This window comes from Dreissena polymorpha, chromosome 7 (genome assembly GCF_020536995.1).
Source record: "Dreissena polymorpha isolate Duluth1 chromosome 7, UMN_Dpol_1.0, whole genome shotgun sequence".
NCBI lineage: Eukaryota > Metazoa > Mollusca > Bivalvia > Myida > Dreissenidae > Dreissena > Dreissena polymorpha.
The window spans coordinates 67,022,251-67,044,880 of NC_068361.1; the positions used below are offsets into that span (position 1 = coordinate 67,022,251).

The window sequence follows — 22,630 nt, forward strand, 5'->3', positions numbered from 1 at the left end:
ACATTTAATGACCAAAAAGCATATCACATACAAAAGGTGTTAACGATTCACAATAACATAACTTATGTTACTCAGATATGGAATACTTCATCTCTTACAGAACATATTTGCCCACATGATGAAATTTTTATAAAATGTCAGATTTATAATAGCATTTCATTATTGGGAGGTCAATAGATATTCTTTGCATACATGTGCAATGCCCCCAGTTTGTCAACTTCACCAGGATATATCCATGTTTACTTGTACTTGCATGTCTTGTATGTTCAACAATTTTAAGTCATGAACTTTAAGAACATTAAAACTCATAAATTAATATTACACACATACCTAAACTTCAGATTATAACTCTGAAAATTGATCCCTAATTACTGATTCAGCATAATATTGGCAATACAATTGATTCCTATATACTCTGCTAAGACTGGGCTTCACAAGTTCAACAAGACTTTTGCCAAGCAAAATAAGTCCCCAAGCTGTGAAACTCCACCATTTTCAGCAATATTTCTAGTCTATTGGTTGCCATAGCAACCAGAATTCTTGACGTGGGAATAAAATCAAATGACTGGGCTTCACAAGTTCAACAAGACTTTTGCCAAGCAATATAAGTCCCCGAGCGATGAAACTATACCATTTTCAGCAATATTTCTAGTCTATTAGTTGCCATAGCAACCAGAATTCTTGACGTTGGAACAAAATGAAATGACATGCATAATCTCCATATTGCCATCTATCCATGTTTCAAGTTTCATGAAAAAATATGAAGAACTTTTAAAGTTATTGCAGGATCCACCTTTTTCAGTTATATTTCTAGTCTATTTGTTGCCAAAGCAACCAGAATTCTTGACCTAGGAACAAAATGAAATAACGTGAATAATCTCCATATTGCCATCTGTCCATGTTTAACGTTTCATGAAAAAATATGAAGAACTTTTAAAGTTATCGCAGGATCCTCCATTTTCAGTAATATTTCTAGTCTATTTGTTGTCAAAGCAACCAGAATTCTTGACATAGGAACAAAATGAAATGACGTGCAAAATCTCCATATTGCCATATGTCCATGTTTCACGTTTCATGACAAATATGAAGAAGTTTTAAAGTTATCACAGGATGCAGAAAAGTGTGACAGACTCACAGACTGACGGACACACAGAACCCAAACCATAAGTCCCCTCCGGTTTCACCGGTAGGGGACAATTATACCATTACAGTATATCTTTGGGCAACATTATCTTAATGGATATTTATCATTGGAGAACATTTATCCTTGGGGAACATTTCATCTGATTCACATGTTCTATGCTTCATGTTGTTTTCTTCAGTAATTTCTGGTAATAATCATGCATGAAGTTAACTGTCTGGTTAATGTTTGCAAGCAATACAAGTCCAACATGGACATACTTAAGAGCACTCTGACCAATTCAATACTACTGCATACAGAAACTCAAGAGCAACACAAACAGTCCCACAAATGCCACAAGGAACTTCAAGAAACCCAGACTCGACCCTTTGACCTCAACCTCAGCCCCCAGGGGTCGGGTCTTCAGGGGCTGCAGTGTTCGGTCCCACTGGGTCATGATGGCCGCCCTGGCCCCTTTCCATCTGCCTGGCCCCTCAAGTCGGAACTGGTATGGCGTGCAGGGGCCAAAGATACACTTGCAGGCCAGAACTGGGTCCCGTAAGAACATAGCACCTGAAAGTAGAATAAAACTTATTTAACTTTTGGCTACAAAAAGAATTTTGTAAGAAATTTAAGTTGCATTTTAAACATCCAATGCAGCTCTTGTTAAAAGACTATTTTACTGTCATTTTTAGACTGAACGTTGAATAATTCGTGTGCAAAAGCAGTGATTGCTTGACAAAAGTTTTATGTGCATCTTATGTACATGATGAAAATAGTTATTGAAAATATTTACAAAAACAACAGCATTAAGTAGTATTAATGAATTGTAAATATGTACAATTACACCAATATTTTATAGTATTGATGGATTTTAAAATATGAACATATACAACAATAGTTTATAGTATCAATGGATTGCAATATATGAACATAAACATCAGCATGTTAAGTATATATTAATTGCAAATAAGTGTATGTACATATAAAATTTTATACTAAAAATCAATTTCAAATATGTACATTTACAACAGTATTTAATAGAATAAACGTATTGCAAATATGATTATATAGAATAGTATTTTAAAGGATAATTGCATTGCAAATATGAACACATACAACAGTGTTTTAAGGTATAAATGCATTGCTAATATGTACATATAAATCATCATTTAATGTGCCCATGAATTGCAAATATGTGTACGTACAGCAGTATTATATAATATAAATGGATTGCAAATATGTACACATACATCAGTGTTTTAAAGTATAGACGCATTGCAAATATGTACATATAGAACAGCATTTTATTGTATAGACACATTTCAAATATGTACATATAGAACAGTACTTTATGGTAAAAATGCCAATCAACTTTTTATCTACAAACTATCCTTACCATGGGACGCTTCATTAAACTACTGCATATGGGTGATTTCAAAAATAATGAAGCCTAGATGAAAAATTATCTCAAATTTTAGATGTTAAGTTATGGCAACAGTTTTGTTTGTATTGCATAGGGAAAGGGTTCAAGTTTTATAAATGAGCAGGGCTCAACATTAACCTAAAAGCCCACTTGCCCTGCAGGGCAAGTTCTTAGAAAATCGACTTGCCCTCAAAATGTAAAGCCACTTGCCCAAACATGAAATATCACATTAACTGTAAACCTCATATTTTTTTAATAAAGAACAAAATGATACACCACAAAACCTTTTATATTTTTGCATATTAAACAAAATGATAACAGCAATTTAATTCCCATTAAAGTCTTACATAAATGCTCTTTGTTCTTTTTTGCGCTTGCCCGGGAGGACAACTAGACTATAAAATAACTTGCCCCGACCTAACTTTTACTTGCCAGGGGCAATAGGACAACTGCTAATGTTGAGCCCTGATGAGTAGGGCCGTTCTGTCAGATGTAATCACTTTTTCACAACAAAAGATGTTAACCAAATGTTTTGAACATTTTGTTGATAAATGAACATGTCTTTTGCACTTAATAACATCCTATTTAAACATGTTCTCGATAAATTTTGTGTTTTGTCAACATGAAGTATGTTCTTATGCAAAATTTAAAAACAAAATCAAAAGTGTTCTTAAAAAAAAATATTGAACATTTAAAATATTGATGATTTTTAACACATCTTTTTCAAAACTATACTCCTAAAATATTTTTTCCTGGCCTCAAAGCAGTTTATCTTAAAGTAAAAACTCAGATTTATCAAAATTTAGGATGGCCTTCAAATATATGTGAAGTTTCTTTTTTATTATATAAAAAAATCTGCAGAAACTAGCTTTTGCCAAACCTGTATACATTTTCCAAAAAATTGTAAACTTGGGACATGTGCATGTATACAAGTTAAACAAGCAAATCATTAAACAAATATTAATACTTTTTTTTGAAAGTTTATTACATTTGACAAAAATATTTAATGTTTCACCAAATAATTTTCTGTGCTAGAAGGTCCGTTTGATGATTTAGGGTTGATGTTTAGAGATTGAATGTTATTTTTACTTGGCAACTTTATTTTTTATTTATTCTAAGAAATACCCAAACAGTCAGTAATATGGAATACAAATTTAATTGTCATTACATATTCTTATAATTATAAAGATAATATAGAGGGAACTTGAATTGTTTGCTGAAAGGAACTAGCATGATTTTAGGCCAAGTCTGTAAACTTGGGACATTAATTTCTCAAAATGGATGAAAATCTGAAAAAATAGCATAACTTTTATATGTATTTTATTTCAGGTATTTTTGTTGCCCTAAGCATGTTTATAACTGATGGGATATTAGAGGCATATGGAATCTCCATAATTATGAAGTGTGTCATAGATCTGTATTTCCCATAAAAAAACATATATTCCACAAATTGTACATAAATACACTATATCCTCTATATATTTTGGTAAGGTGTCATTACAATAATGAAAAAATAATAAGTGCTGTACCGTTATTTATCGTTGGTTTTAACATGATTTGGAGTTCAGAGTGTAGGAATTGTACCACATTGGTGACAGCCTGCGTGGTTTAATTATAAGTGTCTGAAAGAGTTTGTCATCAATCATATTTGACATTTGACCGTGTTCAACTTTTAGTTTGTTTTTTTTTCTTCAGTTTTGCCTTTGAATGCTTTCTTGAATCGAATTTTAATCATTAATTCTTCAATAATGTAAGTTTGTTTTATTTTCTGGAGGTTAACAAAAAACGTTCATTTTGTGTCCTAGGTGTACAACATTTAATAACCAACTTCAGGCTAACATTAAAGATTATTGGAGAAAGATTTTGTTTAAAATTGACATTAATTTGAGAAGAGGAAATGTATTTTTGTTATACTCGTATGTTTAAGTCAAATATACTTCCTACACATAATCATTTATATGGTGATATTTTCCTTCTGAACACAAATTATGGAGACATACCCATATAATACGAGTATTTCACCCCCAGAGTGAAGAAACCATATTTTCTCTTGGAGATTACACCCTTCTGTGTACTTCTTTCCAGAAAATTAGTGCATTTGTGTATTTTTTCAAAAGATGTCACCTGTCCATCAAACATGATAACAATTTATTACAATTGAGACAACACGTTATTTGTCTTGCAAAAAAAGTTCACAGGGTTTTGGCATCAAATTTTCAGTACATCTTGTGATAAGCATTATGGTTTGAAGAAACTTATGTAAAACCTTGAAAATTCTATCTTATGAACAATTTAAAAGAACTTTCTTACAAAATGTACACTTGGGACAAATTCTGACCACATTGAGTATTCAGCTGTTAAAAGTTACAAGAACACATAATTGTATGAACATCTGTACAAATGTGAAGAATAAGCATGTGACAGGTTCGAAGGACACTATTTGCCTATAAATGTTGAAGCACTTAAAGATGCCAGCTCTTAATATGTGAAGAGAGGTGAAAATTGTTGCACAAAATTGCCAAGAAAATTAAATTGCTTTGAACACTTGCTACAAGAGATATCAACCTAAGCAAGAATCAATGATCTATTTTTCTTAAAGTATATACAATATTCGGTTCATTAAATGATGGCAATACCTAAAATTTCTTAAAGTTTTTTGAAGTATAGAAAATTGCCTTTTACTTAAAATGCCACGCAAAACCAGTACACTTTGGATATTTTTCAGGATATTTTGTTAATGAAGCAAGTTATCGAGAAGAATTTTCACATTTAAGTTAATCACATGGAAACACTTCTGAAAGATAAAAAAGAACTCAAACATAAATAATGGTAAGAAAATAAATGCATGTTTCATTTAGGCTTCATTATTTTTGAAATCACCCATATTTGAACTAGCACACAAATCAATTTATTAAAAGATGTTTATAAGATACAAGGCAAAACTAAAAGGTTCTGTAGCATGATGTATACCTACCCAAATTATAAAAACATAACCTTAATGAAATTTTCTGACAGTAAAAATGCATGTAACGAGACGAAGAAAAATCCTCATCCGTTTCTCATATATTTGGACTATATTTGTTCATGTCACTCAACAAACAAATATAAAAAAAGCAAATTAAACGTGAATGATGTCGCTATGTCAAAACAGAACTGACAGTAATGAGCACCAAAAAATAAAACATGCCTCTACAAATACACTTTTACAATAAAATTGAAAATGGCAATAAAAAACCAACAGTAATAACGAAATTTGTTTTTTTTTTAAGAAAACGTAGGACTAATGGTGAAATCGGAAGTGTACCTACCAAAGTTTGGTTTACATCCATTAAGTTGAGCCAGCTCATCAAGGAATGGTATGAAGTCCACTTGAATCGTGTGCCTCTGGCACTCCACATATTTGTGTGACATTATAGACGCCTTCGTACGAATATCAGACCACATCTCATCTTTACTGGGTAGCCTAACATCACCCTGAGAACAAACATTAAGACGACATGTTTTGTCTTTTAACTAATAGAAATTGCTCAGGGAACATGGGCTTTATTGCATGTAAGTAGTGTTGTCCCAGATTAGCACAAGCTAATTTTGAACAACACTTTACACACATGCATTAAGCCCCGTATTACCAAAGCATAGCTAACATGTTTATTTCAGCTGTTTCATGAACAAAGCCTGTCATAATTGCTTAAATGTCATTTGTTATTTTATTGATTATTTCCTAATAAAATTATGTGTAGGTACTATTATGGGTTTTAAATTGCTAAAACAAGACGTAGGTATGTGCACCATTTACATAAAATGCATTTAAAGGCACTTATTCACATATTTTTCTATTTTTCAAAAACATAATAAGAGGAATTTATAAAGAAAATTGTTATATTTGGAAAAAAAAAATAAAACAAAGAAGGAGATAAACAAACAAAAAGTGCCTGTCCTGTATGTACAAGACAGTGTGTCTAGAAGCAAAAGCGTATGCGCTACCACTACACCATGCTCGCATTTAACCATTTCCTTCTCAAAAGCAAAGTAAAATTGCTATGTGCAAACAGCATTAAACCAGAACAGCCTGCGAGTAACTCGCAGTCTGTTCAGGTTTTATGCTGTTTGATGCTCATCAGTAACTAGGGATTGAAGCCTTGAATCTAGTAAGAAAGGCCTTTAACTAAATGTAACTTTCCAATGGATTAAAAATGCCTAAAAATACGAATATATAAGTGGTAAGGAGTTAAATTGACCATTTTCACATACCCAAATACAAGAACGTCCTCTGATAAAGCCTTTAGTGGCATTATAATGTTCAGTGGATAATATGTTCAATAAAATATTAAAATGTGGGTTTCTTCATCATTATTAATTTTTCAGTAGTTTCTCTTTGTAAAAAAGCACCCAGGTGCCCAGTCTACATTGGAGCTCACCTTGAAGACATGTGTTGCCAATCTACACTGGAGCTTACCTTGAAGCCCCAGGTCCCCAGTTTACACTGGCGCTCACCTTGAAGACATAGGTTGTCAATTAACACTAGAGCTCACCTTGAAGACACGGGTTGCCAGTCTACAATGAAGCTTACCTTGAAGATAAGGGTTGCAAGTCTACACTGTAGCTTACCTTGAAGACCCAGGTCGCCAGTCTGCACTGGAGCACACCTTGAAGACACATGTTGCCAATTAACACTGGAGCTTTCCTTAAAAACGAGGGTTGCCAGCCTACATTGCGGCTTATTTTGAAGACACGTGTTGCCAGTCTACACTACAGCTCACCTTGATAACACGTGTTGCCAGTCTACACTGTAGCGTACCTTGAAAACAAGGGTTGCCAGTCTACACGGTTGCTTACCTTGAAAACAAGGGTAGCCAGTCTACACGGTAGCTTACCATGAAGACACAGGTGTCCAGTCTACACTGGTGCTCACCTTGAAGAAATGTGTTGCAAGTCTACACTGTAGCTCACCTTGAAAACACAGGTTGCCAGTCTACACTGTAGGTTACCTTGGAAACAAGGGTTGCCAATCTACACTGTAGCTTGCCTTGAAAACAAGGGTTGCCAGTCTACAGGGTAGCTTACCATGAAGACCCAGGTCGCCAGTCTACACTGGAGCTAACCTTGAAGAAACGTGACGCCAGTCTACATTGTAGCTAACCTTGAAGAAAGGGTTAACCAGTCAACACTGGAGCTCACCTTGAAGAAACGTGTAGCCAGTCTACACTGTAGCTAACCTTGAAGACAGAGGCTGCCAGTCTACACTGTAGCTTACCTTGAAGACACCAGTGGCCAGTCTACACTGTAGCTTACCTAAGAGACAACGGTTGCCAATCTACTCTGCAGCTTACCTTGAAGATACTTGTTACCAGTCTACACTGTAGCTTACCCTGAAGACAAGTGTCCCCAGTCTACATTTTAGTTTTCCTTGAAGACATGTGCTCCCTGTCTACACTGCAGCTTACCTTGAAGACACGTGCTGCCTGTCTTCACTGCAGCTTACCTTGAAAACACAAGTGCCAGTCTACACTGCAGCTTACCTTGAAAACACAAGTTGTCAGTCTACATTGAATCTTACCTTGAAGACACCATTTACCAGTCTACGCTGCAGCTTAACTTGAAAACACAAGTTGCCAGTCTACATTGAAGCTTACCTTGAAGACACCATTTGCCAGTCAACACTGCAGCTTAACTTGAAAATACATGTTGCCAGTCTGCACTGTACCTTACCTTGAAGACACGTGTTGTCAGTCTACACTGCAGCTTACCTTGAAAACACAAGTTGCCAGTCTACACTTCAGCTTACTTTGAAGAAAAGTGTTGCCAGTCTACACTGCAGCTCACCTTGAAAATACGTGTTGCCAGTCTACATTGGAGCTCACTGATAGGCATGAAGGCCCCAGAGGGCTGCACAAATCCGACCACCGCCAGCGTCGGTCGCTCCAGCTCCGGCGCGAACATGTACTTGAACAGCTCCACCTTCAGGGATTTTAATAAATTGTGAAAACCAGGAGTCAAATGAAATTCCTAAAAATTACTAAAGTCAGGTGTTCATATGATTCTGCATAATTGTATAAAAGTATGCGAATGTGGTTTTGCATAAACTTAAGTGAAATACAAAACAAAAAATAATAAATTGTACGATATTAAATATATTATTGGGTTAGCTTTTTGGTAAAGTTTGCGATAACTGGTTGCAAGGCAGATTGTTTGCCGAAGCAAAAAGTGACACAAAATTAATTGCGTGTATCTGCTTCAATTAAAATCTCTGACCTTGTTCTGTCGCACATCAATCAGCCCCTTCTCCATGAATGGAAACCCGAACACGTAGCCAGTAGCAAGGATAACCACGTCAATATCATCTTCAAAAGTACCGTCATCAAATTGAACGCCGTTTTCAGTGAATTGCGTGACGTTGGATTTTATCTTAATTGCGCCACAGGCAATTCTGTTTGGAAGGTCGTCGTTTATCACGATACTTTGCTGGAAAATCCTGTGCTTTGGTTTCAAGGAATACAAAGCATGGTCAAACTTTTTGTTTAACTGTCCCTCAGCAAAGCTCTGTGCAAGGTTAGGCATCATGGAGGCCAAGGTTTTGGCAAATCGTGATATCTTTATCATGTCCAGTGGAAGACCGTGATCGGCAACGCGATTTAAAATCCAGGACCCACGTCTTGTGCTTAGGAAAACCTATATGAAGAGTATGATAAAACCTTTTACTGTAAAATCATTTATATAAGTTGATATGAACTATTGTTCAGTTTTTGGTGAAGGAACAACCACAACATCATCTACAAACTCACACACAGAGGAATACCCCCAGAGTCTTCCGAGAGAGGGTAGGATGAGAGACTCACAAGGACGGATGACGACTAGGCTTCTACAACGGACTTTGACCGGAGAAGTAGCAGTAGTGAAGTGTGGCAAATATGACAAGATCTGCAAGAATTTAAGAGGAATGCGGATACATTAAGCCAAGACTGATTGTGGGAAATCAAACACCCAGACGCAACGCTCAGGTGGTATACCTGGTGAGACGTTGGAGGATCCAAGTCAGGAAGAATCCCATAGAACTAAGAACCTCTACGCTTCTGAGAATCTGGTTTCAAACACCCAGGGCGGGCAGCAGGAAGAGGACGACCATGACCCTCTTCTTGATCTGCTTCCCTACTGGACGATGACACTCCAGGCCATGCAGAACCAGCACCACAGACACAAACAGCTCCGGAAGATAAGGAGCAGAGACGCCCGCGGATAGCATGGCCCAAGACGACAGACCGGCAAGCATGACAGGAGCTAGATCGAGACGTCTCTGCTATAGTGGAAACAACCCTCCAGGGTCAAACTGACCGAAAGATAAGAGCAATGACGAGCCTCATCTATACTGTAAGCAAAGAGAGGTTCGGCCTAGCTGAGAAGAAACCAGAGAAGCTAACCCCTATCATCAGCAGAAGACAGAGGCTAATCAAACAGACAAGGAAGGAGCTTACAAGTGTAAAGAGCCAGTATAGAAAAGCCAAGGAGGAAGAGAAAGTAGGACTCCAACAGTTTAGAAGCACTTTACGACAGAAACTGAGCACGCTCAACAAGGCTGAGCGAACAAGACAGAGGAAAAGGAAGAGACAGAGAGCTAGATTCATCTAGAATCCATACCAGTTCTTCAAAAATATTCTTGTCAAGGAACGATCAGGAACAGTAGAGAGCAGTATGGAGGACATAGAGCAGCACTTATGCAATGTTCACGGTGATCCTTCACGTGAGGTTCCACTGGGTGACTGTTAAAGGCTAGAACCAGAATAACCGCCAGAAACTCCTTTGGACACAAAGGAGCCATCATTGTCTGAGGTACAGCAGGTGGTGAAGAAAGCGAGAACAGGCTCAGCCTCAGGCCCGAATGGCAAAACCTATCGAGTCTATAAGATGTGCCCGGGCATACTTCGGAAACTATGGTCCCTACTTAGAGTGATTTGGAGAAAGGGCAAAATCCCGGATTGCTGGAAGAAAGCGGAGGAAATATTCGCCCCAAAGGAGAAGGACTCACGGGATATTACACTGCAATGCCGATATATCGCGGACCGGTATATCGCGCTGTCCAATATATCGCGCTTTGGCTATGGCTCCCAAAAATCCGACGAGCATGATCACTAAATGACATGTTTTAACCTAAGAATTTGCTAACTTAAGCAAAAAACCGGTTGTAGCTAGTATTAACATCCTATATTTCGCGGCTTACTATGGCACGCAGTGAAGCATGAAAAACAGTCGATTAGTGACAGTGTTGTTTACACACGGCTGGGGTTGTTTTTAACACTTAAGAAGTAAAAATAAGTGTCATTGAAAGGGAATAATGGCAGTTTACTGGTTTATAAATCGTTAAATTTCGGTACTGGTCATGAATTTCTTTGTCCTGATACAAAGCGCGAGAAAATTGGCGTGGGTGTATTTATTTGTAAATAAAAATTTCGTAGCGGGTACAACATTGAGATAATTTAATTTCCATTAAAAGTTTCGTTGTAAATTTCATCTTAAGTAACGCGGTATCTCGCGAATTATGTGGCATTAACATTTCCTCTGAATAAAATATAATTCATACACGCTGTATCGTTACCGTTACCTTGTAGTCAGTTCCAGACCATTTCTCTCCTCAACATAGAGGGAAATATATTCTTTGAAGTCCAAGCCAAGCGACTGACAACGTTCCTTACAGACAAGAACTACGTTGATACGTCAATTCAGAAGGGTGGAGTTCCCGGATTTTCTGGGTGCATCGAGCATACCAGTGTTCTCAGCCAAGTGATCCAGGAAGCACGAGTAAACCATGAAGACCTGACTGTAGTGTGGCTAGACATTGACAACGCTTATGGATCATTACCCCACAAGTTGATTGTAAAGTCACTTGAGCAGTATCATGTACCAGAACACGTTTGTAACCTGGTAAAAGACAACTACAGAGGCATTAAGCTACACTTTGCTGTGGGAGACCAGACAACAGAATGGCAAAGCTTGGAGAAAGGCATTGTCACAGGATGGGAACAGCATCAAGAACCAGCTCACTGAAGGACTGAAGCAGATTGACAGAAGTGGACTACCTGGCGAATTCAAGGCCTGGTTATTCCAGAATGGACTTCCCACGACTGATGTGGCCACTGATGCTTTATGATGTAGCAACAACAGCGGTGGAAGGATTGGAGAGAACCATTAGTAGGCATTTGCGAAAGTGGCTTGGTGTACCACCCAGCTTCAGCAACATTGGGCTCTATGGACGATCGAATCAACTACAGCTCCCATTTAGTTCCTTAGTGGGGGAGTAGAAGGTGGCCAAGGCCAGACTTGTCATGACGCTGAAGGATTTAAGGGATGACATGGTCCGAAGAGCAGGTGTTGAGACCAGGACTGGAAGAAAGTGGTTTGCTAGCCAGGCTGTAGCGCAAGCCGAGAGCCGCCTGCGACACAAATACATTGTGGGAACAACGGCAGTGGGAACACAAGTACTGTGCTCGACGGAGTCGAGGAGCTGGAAGAAGACGGACAGTAGGACAAGGAGGGAGATGGTCCAGACAGTGGTGCGTCTGGCCGAAGAAGAAGATCGAGGCATAAGGGCAGTGGCAATGGTGTGCCAGGGTGCTTGGACGCAGTGGCAGACTACAGGAAAGAAGATGACCTGGGCGGTTATCTGGCGCAGCGAACCTCAACGCATTAGTTTCCTGCTCAGGTCAGTCTACGACCTGCTACCTTCACCAGCAAACCTGCACAAATGGGGAAAACTTGACGACCCAATCTACCCACTTTGTTGAAAGATTGGCACGCTAGGCATGCTAGAACATACACTATCATCTTGCCAGAAGGCCCTTAGACAAGGAAGATACAGGCAGAGACACGACAAGTGGAAAGGGAGAGGCGAAAGAAGAGGACTGTGAAGAAGACCGGGAAGATGCAGTTTGTAATGGAAGTTGAAACCGTTAAGAAGCAGCAGACGTCAGCAACAACGATCCTAGATCGTGCGCAGTCATGGGAGATAATGTTTGACCTGAAACGAAGGCTGTTTTCCCAAGTGTGGTCCTGACAACACCACGCACCGACATGTGATCTGGTCGGCAAAGGACAAGTGTCTGGTGATGGTTGAACTCACAGTTCCTTGGGAGTCGCGCTGTGACGACGAGGAGATGGAGAGGAAAACAGCGAAATATGCTGATATGCAGAGGAAATTCATGGATAAGGGGTGGCATATGTGGCTATTCCCAGTGGAGGTCGGCGTCCGAGGCTTTCCGGCAAAGTCTCTCTGGAGACTTTTCACTGCACTTGGCCTGACAGGAAGAGGCAGAAAGCGAGCAGTCAACAGACTTGGTGATGCAGCGGAGGGAGCATCGAGATGGCTTTGGCTAAGGAGAGAAGAGAGAAGCTGGCAGCCGACTACTGACAGGCAGGGGGATTGATCAATCCCTGCGGACCCACAACCAATCAAATCAAATCAAGTTTTATTTTAAGTCGGTACATGTGAAACAAAGAAACATTAGCTATGAATAGCTATTAACCGACCATGAGAATGTCTCGAGATTAAAGGGTCGAAACATTCGGTGACTGGTGGCTCTCGACTGAAGATGTCAGTAGTCCAGCAGTTTAACGACTGTTATTGTGTTTAAAAAAAGACAATTTTGTGGACATGTAAATTTGAGGATTTCAGATTTTGGCCTAAATAACAAATGAAAAAATCAACAAAGAAATTATTTCTTTAGATCTTAAATTTGGATATTAGTAATCCTATGAAATGAACAAAAATACATGTCTCCAGAATAATCATCATTTTACAGTATATAATCATTTCACATTTCATTACACTAAACCTAGTGAACCCTATAGGTTATTTAACATACTAAATTTTATTTGTATTGGTCCTAGTACAGCTTAAATGAAACAATAATACATCTTAATATTAAATGAATAAATCTCTTTGATTTAGCAGAAGACAAACCCATTCCAAGACATTTCAAACAAGAAATATTTCATTAAAAAATGTTTGTCTTGTATAAATTACAAATTTAGGATTCAAAAAATCTACTTAGGCCAAACTGTAAACAACACTTTTAACAGGCAAAACACTTATGTTTTCATCAGACATCTTTGTAAAATAGTAGTAAATAAACAGCTTTTTTACGACCATACATGATTGTAACTTCAAGGCATGTCTTGACCTAGAGAAAACAAGTCGATATATCCTTATAATTGAAGATATGTGTTTAAAAGGTTAGAGTTGTGTGAAACTAATAATTTGTTATTGTCCATACATTACCCTGGTGACCTAGTTTCGTCTCTTCATTTTTGATAAACCAAGAACCATTTTGGCAGGTGCTGATGAAATCTATGTGAAACAAGGTTCGAAGCAAGAAAATAATGTAATATGAAAACTTTAGGATTGTTCATAGTACTGTAACTCTTTTACTAAATTTTGTTCTTAATTACGAATTTGTGAGGTTATCCAAACAATGAATATGAAGTCTCGTTTAAGGCCCAATAAAACAAACAAAACAATGGTGACTCCGATTTTTATTTGACTTTTACATCAACATAAGAGGTCACTAGCAAACTACCAAATAGTATCAAGTTATATGCGTAATAACAAAAAAAAATATAACTTCCATGTACGAACTAAAATGGCTCAATAAGGCGTCAGTGATATCTCCCTGTACAGACAAGTAAACCCTTAATTCAACCATATAGTGCAAAAATGAGCATTAAGACACATATGAACAGTGTAGCCCCAGAAATGCATCTGCATCCCTATACACTGTCATATTAAGTCCAAGAAACCTTGCCTGACTTTATCCTTTCCCACTTGGATACGTATTTTCACGCATTTGATGTCCCTTAGAAAGTTATATTAAATTTAAGATCTTTCTTGCTAGATTCAAGTTTTAAAGGCTTCATCTCAATCCTAAGATACTGATGAGCGCAAACAGCATAAAACCTGAACAGACTGCGGGTTACTTGCAGGCTGTTCTGGTTTTATGCTGGTTGCAAATGCCATTTTAACTTCTTATGGGGAAAATAGTTAATTGCAGAGAGGGTAGCTTTTGGTCTGCCACATTTGGTGTAATGCCTATTTTAGCATGACTCGACTCATTCCACCATATGATAACACTCAGGGGCAGTAAGCATGCTTACCTGGGAGGCAACTCTGCTCAGTTCTACCGCTACGTCCCCACCAGAGTTACCTATCCCGACAATGAGGACTCTCTTAGCCTCGTAGCCTGCCGTGTGCCTGAAGTCGTGCGAGTGCAGGACCTTGCCCTTAAACCTGATTGGAGAGAAAGAGATTAACTTGAGAATGTGTTATTAAAGCCCTTAAACTTGATTGGAGAGAATAAGATCGAATTGAGTTTGTGTTGTTTAAGCCCCTAAACCATATTCAAGAGAAAAATATTACATTGAATTTGTGTTGTTAAAGCCCCTAAACCTTTTTCGAAAGAAAAAAAGATCAACTTGAGTTTGTGTTGTTAAAGCCCCTTTAACTGATTTGAGAAAATAAGACTAAATTGAGTTTATGTTCTTAAAGCCGACATAAGCAAGAATTATCAATTATCATTATCATACACGGGACATTAATTTCGTTGATTTCAAGGGTTGACCAGTCAATGAATGTTACACAAACACATCGTAATAAAATGACGCAAAATCCTTTTTTTTTTAAATATATGAATTTACATGTCCATGAAAAGTCATTTTTTGAATAACCACACAATTTCATGCAAAGGAATATAAATGATTGTACGGTGTTTCTCCATAGTTAACCTAGTATTCGTTTACACCTATCAATATTAAATCTATTGGGATAAAAATATTATAGTGTGACATGAATATTTGGGTCAAAAGACTAAATTGTCCAAAGTTAAACCAGAGTGAGTCCATTTCAATTGAAGGTAACTATAGAGGTAGCTTCGACAATTACACAAAAATATGTCAAATAATAAAAGCCCAGACACATCCACAAATTAAACATAAACACACCAGAAAGAGACCGACCCACATTCCTCTTTTTTCTAAAATAGAAATCCAAAAATAAACTTATCCAAGAAAAAGTTGTTTTTTTATAAACCACGAAATTTCATGCAGACGAATGTAAACCATTTTACAGTCTTTCTTCATCATTATCCCAGTACTTGCTAACATCTATATCAGCGACACAACTCGCATGACCCAGTTGACAATGATCATGCAGTCTTTAAACTGAAATCTTCACGGAGTAAAGGGCATCTTCTCTACAAAGTTCATGTACCTCGATACCATAATTCAATAAAACGTATGAAAAAACATTATTACCGTTCTTGTCGTTACATTATGCATCAAGACTAACTGTCTAGCGCCGTTTGAAACCTTTGTTTACATACATTTCAACTATCTGACATTTTAAACACACGAGTGATTTCATTGGTCCAATGCGGAGGTGTGTCTTTACAACTGGAGATTTTATTCATAAAGACTGCATGATCATTGTCAACTGGGTCATGCGAGTTGTGTATCGTGTTATTTCTTAAATGTTTACCCAGCATTTGTAACAATATTGCGAGACATATACATGTCCAGAAAGGAAATTCATTTCTGCGTTGAATAAGACCAAGATCGTGAAAATCGCTGCACAATTGATGAAGATATGGCTGTTCAAAGCGATGCACCCCGTTTTGGGGTGATTTTGAGTTGCATACCTTGTTATATATATATTTGATAGTGAATTGGGTTTTTTTCAGAAAAGTTAATTTTTCGTTATAATATGATTATTTATCATTCAAAATGATGTTTTTACTAAGTAATATCATAGCAACACGCTAACATCCTGTGTACATAACGAGGAAGAAACATTGATAATCTTCATCAAAGGGAGCATAATATAACTATATATAAGCATACCTCCAGGAAAACTGAGCTTGTGGGTAAAGTGTCATCCCATATTAGCCTGTGCGGTCCACACAGGCTAATAAGGGGCAGCAATCTTCATCTAAACTGGCATTTTGCATGATGATACTTCCTTATAATACAAAATACCATAAAAGCACAAAGTCTCGTTGCTCATAAGCCTGTGGGACAACACTCAACGCACAAACATAAAGCCCTGTTTTCCCAGAATATTAATAATTAATTATAGATTGATTAATTATATATTATATTAATTAGGTACATATTAACTTAAGCTCAAATTCGGTGAGTACATTCACTGTTATCTCTACATTATTCAAATAATCATTTCTGTCCACCCAAAATTCAAATTAAAAAAACAAGGGAAAATAAATTTAGTAATAAACAACTATTATTCTGCAAGATTACAACACAGTGATTATGCCAGATGTGAAATTGCAGCCTGCAGTCACCTGTCTATTCCTGTGAAATGTGGGATATGTACCTGTCTATTCCATGGGAATTGTGGGATATGTACCTGTCTATTAAAGGTAATTGTGGGATATGCACCTGTCTATTTTAGGTAATTGTTGGATATGTACCTGTCTATTCCAGGTAATTGTGGGATATGCACCTGTCTATTTCAGGTAATTGTGAGATATGTACATGTCTATTCCAGGGAATTGTGGAATATGCACCTGTCTATTCCAGGGAATTATGGGATATGCACCTGTCTATTCCAGGAAATTGTGGAATATGTACCTGTCTATTCCTGTGAATTGTGGGATATGTACCTGTCGAGTCAAGGGAATTGTGGAATATGTACCTGTCGAGTCCAGGGAATTGTGGGATATGTACATCGGCATGGTGACCTGAACAGACCAGCACAGCATCATACACATGCTCCTCCTCTTTACCTGAAAAAGACAATCAATGTTACCCGTTTGTGTAATTTGTTGTTAAAAAAACCCTTTAAAATTGATTAAATTCGGTATTTTAGGAAAGTACTCTATGTCTCTTATTTTTGTGTTAGAGAATAGAAACTGTTCAGCAAATTATATACATAATATTGTGTAAAAGAACAACATTTTCATACAAAATATAAAACAAACAAAACAAAATATAAGAAAAAACGATTTTTTGCAGTTGTTTCCTATTGATTTCGAAGCTGCATTGCTGAAGTAAATATGTGGACCATACTGCTATGGTGACCATGTGGCTATGGTGACCTTGTTGTCATGGGGACCTTGTTGATATGTCGACCTTGTTGCTATGGGGATCTTATTGCTATCGCGATCATGTTGCTATGGCGATCTTGCTGCTATGGTGACCATGTTTCAAAGGTGATCTTATTGCTATTTTCACCATGTTGGTATGGCAACCATATTGCTATTCTGGCTATGACCTTGTTGTGACCATGTTGCTATTATGAATATGTTGCTATGGCATCCAATTTTATATGGCGACCATGTTGCGATTGCAATCATGTTGCTAAGACAACCATGGTGTTATAGCGACCATGTTGTAATGGTGACCATGTTGTTATGGCAACACTGGTGATACGAAACCATGTTGATATGGCCACCTTGTTGCTTTGGTGACCATGTGTTTTTTTTTTGGCGACCATGTTGTTATGGTGACAATGTTGCTATGGCGACCATGTTGCTATGATGACCATAATGTTATAATGACCAAGATTCAGCTGAGAAGCCCATTTGAATCTCGGAGAGCTTTTTTAACATTTTTAAATAGAGCCCCTAGTAATGGTTCTACCCAGGAAGCAGACTCTTACATTACAAAGTCTCTATATGCAATAAGGCTTTAATAAACATTTAAGTAAATAGAGAATTTTGATAAAAAAAAAAAAATATATATATATATATATATATATATATATATATATATATATATATATATATATATATATATATATATATCCTATATTGTATTACATGTCATTCTTTAATGATTTATTGATATAAAAATATTCTTGAAACATAGTCACAGTCACAAGGCTGACAGTTCAAAAGAACCTGTATGACATTACCTGTAGTTTTGTGTTTGACTGTTATAACCCATTGCCCTGTAGAGCTGAACTCTTTGCTCCTTTTTACGGACACAATCTGAAATTTAAAAGTTACAAATGACATACGAGGCTTGCTCTGTGAGAACAGAGTTTAATGAGAGTGTTGCCCAGATTAACCTGTGCAGTCCTTAAACGCTAATCTGGGACAACTTTTTCCGTCTGGACTGGATTTTCATTTTCAAGCATGAAGGGACTGCACATACTAATTTGGGATGAGACTTAAGGCACATGCATTCAGCCTGGTTATTCGAGATTGAGACTTATATTAAACTGATTATTGAAGTATGAATGCAGAGAAAACCAACATTCGGAAATGCATCAACACTTACAAAAGCAGAAATTAAACACAATGGTATTCAAAAAGTTCAAAGTTCCAAGAGCGAGTTCAAAGGAGATTGTTCAACATGGCAAAAAATTCAAAAGCTCATCGTGTTAAGCATTTGAGCTACACTCCGGAAAAACGTCCCAGTTTAGCCTATGCAAAAAACACTGGCTTATCAGAGACAACTCTTTCCGAATGATTTTCTTTTTCTCTCGGGCGAACAATTTCATAAAAGCAAAAAGTGTCGTCCCTGATTCGCCAGAGCAAGACTCATATAATACTACCCCTGGGGCTTGTCATATTAATCATTGTTGAAAATATATTGAAGTGAACAAAGTTTAGAAAAGATGTCTTTTTAAGTATTATAACTAACTCAATTCTCACTAATTCGTTAATGTCAGTAACTCTATTTAATTCCTTATAAGCTTTCATTTCTTTATTTATGGAGCATGTTGATTTCTGGTGAGAACAAATTCATTGGTAAGTAAAATGGGCTCAACCTGTCAGGGAATAGTCAGATTGGGCTCAAATCGTCTTTGAAAAGTCTGACTGGGCTCAAATTGTCAAGGAATAGTCTGACTGGGCTCAAATTGTCCGTGAAAACTCTGACTGGGCTAAACTGTTAGGGAATAGTCTGACTGGGCTCAAATTGTCAGTGAAAAATCTGAATGGGCTCAAATTGTAAGAGAATATTCTGACTGAGCTCAAATTGTAAACGAATAGTCTGGCTGGGCCCAAATTGGCATTGAAAAGTCTGACTGAGCTCAAATTGTCAGCGAAAAGTCTGACTGAGCTCAAATTGTCAGTGAAAAGTTTGACTGGGCTAAAATTTTCAGTGAAAAGTCTGACTGGGCTCAAATTGTCAGCAAAAAGTCTGACTTGACTCAAAATGTCAGTGAACAGTCTGACTGTGATCAAATTGTCAGGGAATAGTCTGACTGGGCCCAAATTGTCAGTGAAAAGTCTGACGGCGCTCAAATTGTCAAAAGTAGTCTCACTCAGACTGGGCTAAAATTGTCAGAGAAAAGTCTGAATGGGCTCAAATGTCAGTGAAAAGTCTGACTGGGTCCAAATTGTCAGAGAAAAGTCGGACTGGGCCAAATTGTCAGAGACAAGTCTGACTGGGCTCAAATTGTCAGTGAAAAGTCTGAATGAGCCCAAATTTTCAGTTAATAGTTTGATTGGGCTCTGTCAGTGAAAAGTCTGACTGGTTCAAACTTTTCAATGAAAGTCTTACTGGGCTCAAATTGTCAGTGAAAAGTCTGAAGGGGCCCATATTGTCAGTGAATAGTTTGACTGGGCTCTAATTGTCAGTGAAATGTCTGACTGGGTCCAAATTGACAGCGAATCGTTTTACTGGGCTCAAATGTTTTCAGTGAAAAAACTGACTGGGCTCTAATTGTCAGTAAATATTCTGATTTACTCTGAGTTGCAGCAACAGTCTATAGTTCATTAATGCTAGTAGTTGTAATTAGCATATATTAGTGGTTTAATACTTCAAAATAAAATACCTTATACATGTTAAAGAATATATAAACAAGACATACATCAAATCAAATAATTGTATGGCATGTATGTAAAACTTTGTTTCAAAACTTAAAAGAAAAGAAAAGAAATATTTTTAATGGAGTATTAAGCTTAGAATAATGACCTAAGTTAATAAAACAACATGGCCTTTTAATTACTGTGTATCAGTATATCAATTTATTTGAGTTGGCATTTTTCAGAAGTATGATTAGTAAAGACAATGTAGCAGAGTCGTGATACATGTCATTGTGAAGGAGTTATAATATTTTGGCTGTTAGACTGATGCCTTAATAAATATTTTATAATACACTTTACAAACCTCTGTACAAAACTGGATGTAATTTTCGAGCCCAAACTGTTTTGCGTACATTTTGAAGTACAGCAACACATACGTGTTGTGCATGAACATTGGGAACTCAGCTGGTATCGGGAAGTCACTGTAACACATGATTTCCTTGCTTACGTTGATCACCTGAAAAACAGCGTGCAGTGTTACAGGGAAATACTTAATAATGCAAATAAACATTAAACAGATGAATAAGATAATTCTGTGTTAGGCTGCCCCTCAAAGTTTGGTGTCTTGATGGAGTTTAACCCCAGCTACTGGTGATCCTTTCCTACTGGTGACTCGTCAGAGGAGCAAGAAGATGAGTACGATGAGCTTCAGGCAGAAAACAAAATAACACCAGAGAGAAAGGGAAACCCAGTATCATATTTATGCACTGGAATGCAGAAGGAGTGGGAAAAAAGAACACAGATTCAAAGACTTTCCTGCATGTTAACATCATTAAAATATATGAAGCATACAGTAAACACATTTACAAGTGGGGAGGCCCGTACAGATCAGAGGAGACCAGGTGTTCAGAAGCAATGGTCAATGAAGGAATACGCTGGAGTGAGCAGCGTATAATGGACGCTAATGGTCTATAGTTGTATTCAATGAATGTTTATTAATTAAAATGACCTTGACAACTGCCAATAAATGAACAACAATAAAAGTGTATAGTATCTTAGAATTTCCGTTTTGTGTGAATTAAAAAAAGGCAATTATAAAAACCATCAATTGAGGAAGTTAATAATGAAATCTCAAAGCTAACATACTGTTGACTTCATGACGCTACCCTGGCCAGGTCTCACATCATCCTTATAGTTCCAAAGTCCACCAAGATCCTCTGAACGCTCGTAACATGTGGGTACCAGACCTTCGTCAAGGCAGCATTTTATGGCGGTCAACCCACTGGCGCCTGCACCGATAATGGCTACCTTCATTTTAAAGTCTGTACTCTCTAGTATGCTCCTATACTGATAGTCTACAAATTAATAAAGAATCAATTAGGCCTTTATGACTCAGATACATATTTTGACACTTAAGAGCTTTATTTTTTTCCCCTATTGCAGTACTGATTATCATCAAACAGCAAAAAACCTGAACAGACAGCGAGTAACTTGAGTAATGCTAGTTGCATATAGCCATTTTTACTTGTTGGAAAACGGTTAAATAATCCTTAAACAAGAGGGCCTGAAAGGCCCAAAGTCTCTCACCTGAGATACAAAGAAACTGACATGTTCTTTGCTGCCCAAGATATCATTAGAACAAATGTTCAAACCAAGTTTCATAAAGAATGAAATAGAAATGGCCCCCCTGGCAGCCATGTTTTTCAACAGACTGGAACCATTTTTGAACTCATCCAAGTTATCATTAAAAATGTTCTGAACAAGTTTCATGAAGATTGGATAATAAATGAGACTTTAAGTGTTAACAAGTTTTTACTATAGATATAAGGAAAATGCCCCTGTTGGCCATGTCCTTCAATCATCCGAAACCATTTTTAAACTCGTCCAAGATATCATTAGGACAAATCTACTGAGAAAGTTTCATGAAGATCCGACAATAAATGTGGCCTCTTCAGTGTTAACAAGGAAAATATTCATGACGCACAACGGAAGACAATGGACAACAGGTGATCACAAAAGTTCACCATGAGCAAAAAATATTATGCTCATAAAGATTGTCATCATGTTTGAAGATGACATTAGTAAAACTAATTGAGTAAACTAAATCAAGATATGATAACAACATTTGTACTCAGCAAGTATCAAGGCAAATGTTGACGCCGCACAACGCACGACGGACGACGGGCGACGGACAAACGGCGATCACAAAAGCTCACCATGAGCACATTGTGCTCAGGTGAGCTAAAGACAATGTAAGCATGCATCAATATCTTCTGTTCAGTGTTTATAAAATGGTTTAAACCAAATATCCATGGTTTTATATGGCATTAT

General features: G+C 37.2%; 1 protein-coding gene across 1 annotated transcript in view; it reads right to left on the reverse strand.

The window, feature by feature from the left end:
• Positions 1-22,630, reverse strand: part of LOC127838906 (flavin-containing monooxygenase 5-like) — a 30,708-nt gene continuing 8,078 nt past the window's right edge. Inside the window, exons 2-10 of the mRNA XM_052366997.1 lie at positions 21,446-21,607; positions 20,664-20,816; positions 18,457-18,532; positions 17,236-17,326; positions 14,685-14,817; positions 8,799-9,215; positions 8,370-8,504; positions 5,855-6,020; positions 1-1,693 (exon numbers count right to left, since the gene is read on the reverse strand). Coding sequence (XP_052222957.1) covers positions 1,428-1,693; positions 5,855-6,020; positions 8,370-8,504; positions 8,799-9,215; positions 14,685-14,817; positions 17,236-17,326; positions 18,457-18,532; positions 20,664-20,816; positions 21,446-21,607 — 1,599 coding nt within the window. The 3' untranslated portion in view covers positions 1-1,427. The remainder of the gene's footprint in view (positions 1,694-5,854; positions 6,021-8,369; positions 8,505-8,798; positions 9,216-14,684; positions 14,818-17,235; positions 17,327-18,456; positions 18,533-20,663; positions 20,817-21,445; positions 21,608-22,630) is intronic.